This window comes from Lygodium microphyllum, chromosome 5 (genome assembly GCF_053477565.2).
Source record: "Lygodium microphyllum isolate KBCC chromosome 5, Lygodium_microphyllum_v1.1.10, whole genome shotgun sequence".
Lineage (NCBI taxonomy): Eukaryota > Viridiplantae > Streptophyta > Polypodiopsida > Schizaeales > Lygodiaceae > Lygodium > Lygodium microphyllum.
This window is the reverse complement of record NC_141139.1, coordinates 143,247,334-143,258,346: the sequence shown is the minus strand read 5'-3', so window position 1 is coordinate 143,258,346 and position 11,013 is coordinate 143,247,334. Positions and strand designations below refer to the sequence as shown.

Sequence of the window (11,013 nt, the reverse complement as noted above, 5' to 3'; positions counted from 1 at the left end):
TTGTTGTTTAAGAGGATGAGCCTCTCTACATCCTATCAGATCAATTATGCAACCTACAGGAAACCATTTATGACATCTTTGGCCCATCGATGGCCATTGTTTGTTAGATTAAGCATGGGCAAGTGTATGATATGGATGGCATGCAAGTGGGTTTTGTGTGTCTGTGTCTGTGTGGTGCATGCAGGTGTGTGCACATGTGCATGCTTGTAGACGTGTACATACAATATGTAGACTCCCAAAATTGCATATCTTAAATAGTGAAAGAACATGGTTACATAACATGTGCATGCAATCACACGGGGCACATGGATCCAAAAATTGGTTGACTTACATGCATGAACACTTAAACCTCGTATAAACACATTTCACACAACAAAAATCAATGCCCAATATGTACATGTATTAACACATCGCCCTTTTCTTTTTAGAAAACTTCATAGGATGCCCAAGAAGACACAAACACATGCATGAAGCTACCAAACTTGGATGTCCAAGCCACATGGCAAAGATCAAGCATTCTTGAACCTATCAACAATAAACGAGAAAGGAAAGAGACAAGATGGCATGGCTTTATTTATCTATTGTGTTTATAATTCACAAATCTATGCATGATTACATGCCTAGTGCATCATTTGTTGCATGTGCAACACATTATTTTATTGCTTTTTAGTGACCCATGGTCTTTAAATGTAAGGGTTAAATAAAGTAATAAGACCTCCACTAAGAAAATGATTGTATGTCTTCGATAGACGTACTTAGCACAACAGCAAATGTTTGGAAATTTTTTGGAAGTTAGTACTGAGATGTAACAACCGATGTTGTGACTTGGATCACGTACTTTTGCAATGAAAATCTGGAAATATATGGAGAGGACAACCCAATGGCAATGGAGATAGAGATGATGGGTTTGTTCTATTCAAATGATATGAACTTGAGGGGTCTTATAGCCATGGTCCCATGTGATAAAGATGTCCTTTCAAGTGCTTTGGCATACATGGGTAATGTGCAATGCGTGTAATATCGGAGGCTTCCATGATAATCAATGGAAAAAGTGATGGAGAAAGTCATCCCTCGCAAGAAGGCCACCTGGATTCGAAGTGGGCTGGCAAATCTCTCTCTCTCTCTCTCTCTCTCTCTCTCTCTCTCTCTCTCTCTCTCATTGTTGGCTTAGACGCTAATTAACGCAGACAGTTGTCGGCAGTTAGTTAGTTAGTTAGCTAGTTAGTTATATGTAACATGCAAATGCTTCTGTAGATGACCGTATCAGTGGCGCCTGTAATCAGCTGACATCATATGATCGACAATGTGTATTGGATCACGATGGTTCACCTCGAACCCACGACGCATTGTCGATCAATCAATCAGTCCTTATAGATCAGCCAGTGAAAATCACACTCCAATTGCAGGTAGATGAAGATAATTACTGCCATCATTATCATCATAAGCGTAACGCGTTTTAATATATATAAGTATAATGCAGATGCGTCGACCGATATTGATCAGCTGATCTGCAGAAAGCTCTCTCTCTCTCTCTCTCTCTCTCTCTCTCTCTCGCGAGCATGAAGACCCTAGCCGTCGAGTGTATCAGTATGCTCATGATGATGATGATGATGGTTAGTAGTAGTACCAATGCAAACTTCATCCAGGACTTCGAGGTGACTTGGAGCCCATCCAAGGTGAAGCTTCTCGACGCTGGACAAGAGCTTCAACTCCTCCTAGACAGCACTTCAGGTGTGCTTAAACTACATTGCCATGCTGCACCTCTGCAAGCTTGGGGGAAGGCCGCTATGAAAGGGTCGCAATGTTATTGTATAAGCCTTGTCGGTTGTAAGTTTCACTTGTGAGCACCTTCCTTGATGCTGGGTCAATGGACATCTTAGGATAAATCCCACACATGGCTACCCATTGCTTTCATCAAAGGCAACCTCTACCCATTGCTTTCATCAAAGGCAACCTCACATGGCCTTCTATTGGCAGTAAAATCTATGAAACTAGACCTACTCATGAGAAGTCTTGGAGTGACATCATTATATCCTTGTTGAAGAGTGTAGAATATGTTAATTGTGATAACATAAACATGGTTTTTAGACAAGTGTTTCGAGGATTAGTACAAATGGCACAAAGATTTTCTATTATGTGAATTAGGCTACCTTACCTACATACACATTTTGTGTAGGTTCTGGCTTCAAGTCCAAAAAAGAGTACTTGTTTGGAAATATTGACATGCAGATCAAGTTGGTGCCAGGAGATTCTGCTGGAACTGTCACAGCCTATTATGTAAGTAGAGCACTCAACCTTATATTTTCAAGCACAACATATGTTTGAGTATGCTTTGGACAATAAAACTAAAGATTGGAAAGGAAAACTCTTATTTTCATTCTAACAAGATAAATACATATGTAAGTCACAAATGTGAATGTGATTCCTCTTGGCCAAAAATTTGACATTTCTTTTTGTGATTGTGATGACTCCATTAGCTTTCATCACAATCAAGTAACCATGATGAGCTAGACTTTGAGTTTCTTGGAAATGTTTCTGGGGAGCCATACGTCTTGCAAACTAATGTCTTTGCGAATGGGATTGGTGGTCGAGAGCAACGCATTTTCTTGTGGTTTGATCCAACAATTGAATTCCATACGTACTCTGTGTCATGGACAACACAACATATTGTGTAAGTGAAACATGCACTTCCAAACTACATTAGGAGACATGTAGTTAGCAACCATAATGTGTTGGCACACCCTTCAATATTCAACTAAATCTTTAGCCCTATGATTTGAATGGGCTAGTGAAGAATACACAAATTTGTTTTAATCATCAAATTTTAAGAACATATATATTGACTTGACTAGATATTATCTTGAAAAAGCCTCATGAGTTAAACAACACCAATAAGATGTAGTTTTTAGGGTGTATTATGGGTCTGGCATGATTTTACAAGCAAATGTATCACTTATCTCATGCATTCAAATGTTTGTAATATAGGTTTCTTGTGGATGGAACACCCATTAGAGTGTTCTCTAACAATGAAAACTTGGGCATGGCCTTCCCAAACAAACAACCCATGGGTGTTTACTCTAGCATATGGAATGGTGATCAATGGGCCACACGTGGTGGAGCAGTAAAGATTAATTGGGCTCATGCACCCTTTGTGGCTAGCTATCGCAACTTTGGAGCAATACCACCAAATCCAACCAGCTCCTTCATACTAAATGCTTTTCAACTTAAGAGGTTAGAATGGGTGAAAACAAATTACATGATCTATGACTATTGCTCTGACAAAGCACGTTATCCCTCTACCCCCTTGGAATGCACACATATATTCTAGTATGTCCTTATATCATCTATCCAAATTGATGTTGAATTCAAATATACCTTTGTGTGGTGAATAACCATACATAATTTTAACTCTATGTATCTAAGATAATGAGATTGTTTACAATAAAAGGTCATGTACCATCTAATTTCAAGACTATCCACTTGTACCATTTCAAGGGATGAGAAATATTGAAAGCTTACAAAATATAAAAGACCTAGTTTAACTTTTTCCTTGTTTGTGATATAAGCTTTTCATTGAACCAATTTTAAGGCACCCTCATGCTTGTGGTTGTCTCTTTCACCCACCAATGTCTATTATGTGATTATCAATCATAGTCTTGTGCATTAGTTACAAGGAGAGGGTAAATAAATATCACAAACACTACAAGATATAGGCCTTATACTGACGTTAAAAGTGGCGAAAATGTAAATAACAAAATTTGCCCCTGTCGTCGCAAAAAGCATCGTTATTGGAGTTAGTATGAGCGTCGTATTTGCGATGCTGATACCGATGCTCTGCGACGCTAATAACGATGCCAATAACGACACGAGCAGTAAATTTGCAACGCTAATAGCGATGGTAACATGGAAAAAAAAAATCTGCTGCCCTGCCACATATAGCACTGTGTGCTTTATTTGGGCCATACAAAATAGTTTTTGCACTGTGTACAATGCATCTTCTTTAACATTTCTATTGCCCAACATCCTAATTGGCCAGCACGCCCAAGGAGATCAACCATGCAACTATGGTGCTCAAGTGTTGGGATTAGAGCATAGTCTCTGCTCATGGCCTCAAAGTACATAAAACCCTCATGCATGCAACCAGAATGACTGCATGCAGTCAAAACACTCATAAAGGTGACCGAATCTGGGTTTCTGCCTTCTCTTACATCTATATATCCGCGCATATAGACGCGAATATAGACGTGTTTGCAGACGTGTAATTATTTAACCACTTGAAATTGGACTTAATATAATAAAAAAACCAGAGTTAGTAATTATTTTTGCATTGCTCTCTAATGAATGGCAGTTCCTTCAATTGACAAGCCTGATATAAGTAATTAGCGGCAAGTGACACAAACCTTATTATACAATTAGTAGCAAGCATTGCATGTATCTCGTAATTTCTCTACTTGAAGATGATAAAAAATACTTCCTTTTTATTATGGAAAATTCAATTTAGCTTTAAACTTGACTATTGATTCTTGAGTATGCACATGTGCGCATGATATTTTCAATAGAATTAAGAATACATATTGAATCATTAAGCGAATTAAGTATGTTACAATGAATGATCCATCTCATCTTCAATGAGATCAGCCCTTGCTAAACTATCTACTTCTAGGTCTATGTTACCAAGAGGTAACAAAACAAATAAGTCTATCCCACTATCAGATGTGTTGCTATATTGCTCAATAACTTCATCATCGTCAACCACATTATTGTCCTCTTCTGCATTTCCTTGAACATCCTCACGAGGTTCATCTTGTACTATATCACACATATCATCCATTACGGTGTCATCATGTACATCATCATTAATTGTTGGATTGTCATCTGCTATCTCTATGTCGGTAATATTACCATATATTGGATTTGAACGAATAGATATAGGGATGACATATCACCATCGATTATTGTTTACCATTGGATGATACACAACCTGTATTTGAAAAACAAAAGCAAGAAACTTAAATACTTATTATATTGTGTATATGTATCACATGTATACATATAAAAAAATTAGCTTTTACATATATACTTGCTCACATTGTTGAGGTAGTACTAATGTGTCATTCTTGTTTTGGTGAAATTTTGTAGAGTTAATGATTACAAAACCACTTGGATGACGTCTGATTGTGCAATGCTCACCATTTGTTACCACTTCTTTAAACCACTTCACATCTAGTACATATATAAAGAATCGTTTGAAGTCAAGCTTTAGAATATATTGGATCAAGCCACAATAACCTTCCATGGTACCATTGGCATCCTCGAAGTGAGCAAGGACACCACAATCTTGGGTATTTCTCTTTTCATCTATACGTTGAGTTCGAAGATGTTTATCCTCACACCAAATAGCATTGAATAATGTGCACTAGTAGTAAAAGATTAAGATCAAACATGTCAATTTATTATATAAAATATAACTAGAAACAAATTAATTGATAGTATGTCTCACCTTTGATAAGCAACCTCATGCGTATTCCCACTCTTCTTGAGATATATTAATTTCCTCCTCTTTTTCCATTCTCTCAATTTCCTCATGTAACCAATCTATATCAATATGACATGGGAGCCACTACAAGGAAATGGGCCAGTAGCGATGTCGACTAGCGACGGCGGATATCGGCGTCGCTATAGGCGTCACTATTGGCGTCGCAACTGATGTCGCTATTTGCATCGCATTTGTGATACAAATAGCGACGCCAATAGCGACGCCGCAGGGAAAAAAAGCGCGGCCGAAACCAGAGCGCCGTTTTCATTTTCTTTTCTTTGCCTTTTGAGAGCGAGAGCGAGGGAGAGAGCGAGGGAGAGAGCCAAGGCTTTGTGAGAGAAGAAGAGGAAGAGGAGGAGAGGAGGAGAGGGAGAGGGAGAGGGAGAGGAGGAGAGGAGGAGCCCTCGTTGCAAAGAGAAGCTGTCCACGCTTGCCATATCTCATTGGTGAGTCTCCCTCTCTCTTTCTTTTACTTGTTGAAGGTTTAAATCATTCTCTTTTGTTTGTTTAGGAGAGGAAATGAAAGAAAAGGTGAGGGAGAGGGAGAGAGAGGGAGAGGGAGAGGGAGAGGGAGAGAAAGAGAGGGAGAGTGCATTCTCTCTCTCTCTCTCCCTTTTGCTTGTTTAATGTTTAAATTACTTTCTTTTTTACTTGTTTAGGAGAGGAAACGAGAGAGTAAGAGAGAAAGAGAGGGAGAGGGAGAGGGAGAGGGAAAGAAAGAGAAAGAGAAAGAAAGAGAAAGAGAAATAGAGGGAGAGGGAGAGGGAGGGGGAGGAAATAGGAGAGGGAGAGAAAGAGAAAGAGAGGGAGAAGGAGGGAGAGTGCATTCTCTCTCTCCTTCACTCTCCCTTTTGCTTGTTTAATGTTTGAATCACTTTATTTTTTGCTTGTTTAGGAGAGGAAATGAGAGAGAAAGAGAGTGAGAGGGAGAGGAAGGGGAAGGAAATGAGAGAGGGATAGAAAGAGAAAGAGAGGGAGAGTGCATTGTATCTCTCCCTCTCCCTTTTGCTTGGAGGATTTTTAAATCACTTTATTTTTTGCTTGTTTAGGAAATGAGAGAGAAAGAGAGATAGAGAGGGAGAGGGAGAAAAAGAGAAAGAGAGGGAGAGGGAGAGGGAGAGGGAGAGGGAGGGGGAGGGGAAGGAAATGAGAGAGGGAGAGAAAGAGGGAGGGGGAGGGAGATGAAGGGAGGGAGAGGGAGAGGGAGAAAGAGGGAGGGAGAGGGAGAGGGAGGGAGGAAATGAGAGAGGGAGAGAAAGAGAACGAGAGGGAGAGGGAGAGGGTGAGAGAAAGAGAGGAAGAGACGGAGAGGGAGAGAAAGAGAGGGAGAGGGAGGGAAAGGAAATTTAAGATAATATACGTATTGATAATGGTATGCAATGTGCTTTGCATACGGCCACGTACTTCATCAAAATGAACCCAAAATTATTGTTATAGAAGAAGAAACCCTTAAATTGAGTATAGGATAATTTCTCTCAGGTCTTATGACTATGAGTAGAATTGATTGAAATAAATTTTATTACTATAGTTATAAAATTTCATAGATGGCGCGCATTAATTTTAAAATGGATTACTTATACTCAAAGTCGAGATATAACAAAAAATTATCTACCGGGACAAACAAATCGTTGAGCATGATACAAGGCCGAGATATAACATCGGAAAATCTCTCGACTACTATATACAATGCAAGGTTTATGGTCAACTTGCAACTTGACGTACATCTCCATAAAGCTATCCATTTAAGCCTCGTTTGCTGTAATGTAGATAAGATGGCAAACGAAGAAGGTCTTATTGTTCAAGACCGCGAGTCGTATCTTAATCAGCGTACCCATGTCCTTGCTCTCAATGCAAGTTGGCAATTAGACGAAAACACCGATTGTCTATAGAACACGTACGATGATTTGGCGAGTTTCAATCTGAGATCATTGATAAGGCGATTGCAGATTTTCAGCAAACGGTAATTTGAAGTTAGCATTTTTCATGCATTATACTCTCAAGCTAATTGAAAACCATACACAATAAGATTGGGTCTTGTTGGCAAATTTTGTATCCAGGGGGGAGATGTCTCGACCCAAGGGGGAGTGCACCCTTTGCGGCCAATTAGAAGAGTTCGTGGACGTGCGATGGATGGATTGCAGGAGCCAATCGACCACTCACAAGGCCCATCTATACCGTCAATGCCAGAGGAGACAGACAACCTTCCCGACTTGCCTACAATCTTGGAGCCTGAGATGGAGGCAATGATCGATGCATTGATTCCCATGGATGTTGAGACATCTGACCCGCTTAGAGAGGAAGCATCCATACCATTATATGATGGGTGCCGAGTATCTCGGTTGAAGACATTGCTTGCACTCTTAAGTGTGCAAGCAAAATATGGTTGGAGCGATACGAGTGTGACTGAGTTATTTAAGTACCTTGCACACAGACTTCATTGTTTTAAAAAAAAAAACAGTATTATTGCAAACATGGATGGATTTTTCAAGGTGTTTTATGATTTTTTCAGGTTATTGAAATATCATATATTGCCACCTGCAAACACCATGCCTGAGTCTCGTGATGATGCACGACATGTTTTACGGAAGCTTGGCATGGACTACAATAATATCCATGCATGTATCAACGACTGCATATTGTTTCGAGATGAATACGAGACTATGGAGACATGTCCAAAGTGTGGTGCTTACAGGTATCGACAGGACTTGCAAGGGCAGACCATCCCTCAAAAAGTCCTCAGACACTTTCCGCTCATCCCCCGCATAAACCACATGTTTCGCACGTCTGCCATGGCAAGCTTGACAACGTGGCATGTGCAGAATAGGTCAACGGATGGAGTGCAACGAATATCAGCAGATTCGCGCGCATGGAGCCACATTGACTCTACCTTCCCAGGCTTTGCGTGAGAGCCAAGGAATCTTCGGCTCGGTCTCGCCATGGATGGTATGAACCCATTCGGTCTGCGCTCGACTTCTTACAGTGTGTGGCCTATAGTGCTTGTCAACTACAACATTCCTCCATGGCTTTCTACAAAGAAAGGACATCTCATCCTTGGCTTGCTCGTCCCGGGCCGCTACAAAGTAAAAAATATGGACGTGTATCTTCGTCCATTAGTCGATGAGCTTAAGATTTTGTGGGAGGAGGGGGTCACGGTGCAAGATATGAGCAGGCGCGATGGTCGGCGGTCAGCCAACATTCGATCCATTCTCATGTGGACGATGCATGACTTTCCGGGATTGGGAGAGTGCTCAGGTGAGCAGACCTTTGTTCTCGCCGGTAATATCTATATTTTATTTCATTCAATCAAGTATTCACTAGGTCCTGGATCGCCTTGCAGGTCTCGTTACCTCAGGTTATCATGCATGTCCATTGTGTGGGCCACAGTTAGACTCCCGAAGGTCACGAACCATGAAGAAGATGGTATATCAAGGACACGCCGCTTTCTTGCCGGAGGATCATGAACTCAGGGAAGGTTTTTTTGGACGACCTCCAGCATGTATGAACGCTGCAAGCTGGTACGAGCTGAAAATGGTAAACCCGGAATCACATCCAAATGGAATGCGACGGTTCTCAGTTTTCTACGAGTTGCCATATTGGACCCACTTACAGGTCAACCACTTGTTGGATCCCATGCATATTTTCAAAAATGTGGGCAGCTTGCTATGGGACCACATCACAGGAAAGAGAGACACTATAGAGTCACGAATGGATTTAAAGGAGGTAGGTAAGATGGAGGCACTTTGGCCGCAGTCGAGTGCTGAAGGGGGAGTGCAGCTTCCTCGCGCTCCCTGGGTTTTGTCTACCAAAGAAGAGCGCATTGTGAAGCAAGTAATCAAGTCTATCTGCACTCCGACGGGTATGATGCATTCTCTCAGGTCCGCATTTTCTAACGATGACCAAATGTGTGGGCTAAAATCCCATGATTGGCATAAGATATGTTAGGTTTGTGAACAGAATGGATTTTAATTAGCGTGGAAATTTTGAAATTTGAAAAGTGACCATTATTCTTAATGCTTTCTCATTTGTGGCAGTTTATCCTACCGATCGCGATCGCGGGATGCCTAACTCTAGAAATTCGCGGGGTCATTTACAAGCTGTCGACTTTGGTGCAATGGATCTCACAGAAAGAGATTAAGACGTCCTCTATTGAATCCGCAAGGCGGGGAGCAGTTGAGACGGTCTGTCTCTTTGAGAAGTACCTGCCCACTAGGATGCTCACGATACAAGTTCACCTTCTTGTGCATCTTGTGGACGAAGTGGAGATTGCTGGACCTGTCCATACGCGATGGATGTTCTTCCTGGAGCGCTTCATGAAAACCCTGAAAGGCTTTGTGCGACAACGAGCTCGTCCGGAAGGTAGCATGGCGGAAGGTTGGTTGGTGTCAGAGGCATTAGTGCATATCTCACAATGGCTACCAATGGTGGAACCAGACAATGAATTGTATTACTCAATTCGTTGTTTAGATCTTCCATAAAGGTAGATAAGATATGCATTTTAAGAGGGATTTTTCAAAAATGATTTATATTAATGTGCTTTGTATAGTTTAAATTAATTATTCTAACATCATTTTTTATCTATGCAGGTATCGACATTTTCAGGATGAGTCGAGGGATGAGCGATGAGGAGTTTCAGGAGATGATGGCATGCATGTCTCCAGATCAGCTCGGGAGATTCAGAGAGATGGCAGATCAGGAGCTGTCTCGTTCTTCGTCAGGGCGCTCTGCTAGATTAGCTTCAGCGCGATCAGATGCTTCAGCTTCGAGCAGACGATCTCGACGCTCACGACTTGGGCCAGAGGGAGGGACTGCGACTACAGGAGGATCAGAGGGGGTGCTGTTGTGGAGACACGGACGCGGTGTCTTCGTCTCGTCGTTCAGCTGGAGCTCGGTCACCTCCAGGATTTGTCACACCTGTGGGGACGTCCACTCCAGTTACTCCGGCTTTTGCGCAGCCGTCAGCAGATGTCACGCCTTTTGGTGGCACTCCTTTTGGTGGCACCCCCTTTGGTGGCACCCCTTTGAGTGGCACTCCGGGAGAGGGTACCCGCGTCGGTACACCGGATGTACAGGGGTCTCCTGGATATGCCCAGGAGCGTGGATGGAGATGGGAGAGGGCCCATACAAGGCACACTCCTAGGGATTATGGATACCTAGTGGATGGCAGGTCAGGAGCCATCATCATGAATGATGAGGAGAGGAGGGTGATGGCTCACATGAGGGAGTTGTGACAACAAGTTTTTCGGCACAACGTCCTGGATCATTGGAGGAACATACCGGAGGGGAGCAAGGAGTACATAGTAGCATCCTTGCACGAGGAGTTCCCGGTGCCAGCCGCAGTGGATAGATTCTCTACGGGCTGGATGATGGATTGCATGCGTGCATACATGTCACATAGACGATCTGACGCACGCAAGGCAATCAAGAGTGGGGCTCCAAAGCCTGAGTGGTTAGATATAGACGACTGGCGCCGACTGAGG

The 11,013-nt window shown here is 42.1% G+C and overlaps 1 protein-coding gene across 1 annotated transcript; it reads left to right on the top strand.

The window, feature by feature from the left end:
• The first annotated feature begins 1,486 nt into the window (after positions 1 to 1,486).
• LOC148036481 (xyloglucan endotransglucosylase/hydrolase 2-like) lies at positions 1,487 to 3,470 on the top strand. Its single transcript, XM_087678474.1, has 4 exons — positions 1,487 to 1,731; positions 2,177 to 2,277; positions 2,478 to 2,671; positions 2,986 to 3,470. Exons 1-4 carry the CDS (start codon positions 1,560 to 1,562, stop codon positions 3,326 to 3,328), a joined length of 810 nt encoding a protein of 269 aa, XP_087534600.1. The 5' UTR covers positions 1,487 to 1,559; the 3' UTR covers positions 3,329 to 3,470.
• The last annotated feature ends 7,543 nt before the right edge of the window (positions 3,471 to 11,013 follow it).

Excerpts from the sequence above, each read along its gene's own strand:
- LOC148036481 (XM_087678474.1), top strand. The coding sequence starts at position 1,560 with ATGAAGACCCTAGCCGTCGAGTGTATCAGTATGCTCATGATGATGATG. Across the intron at positions 1,732-2,176 it reads CCTCCTAGACAGCACTTCAG|GTTCTGGCTTCAAGTCCAAA; the intron begins GTGTGCTTAAAC and ends CATTTTGTGTAG. Across the intron at positions 2,672-2,985 it reads TGGACAACACAACATATTGT|GTTTCTTGTGGATGGAACAC; the intron begins GTAAGTGAAACA and ends TTTGTAATATAG.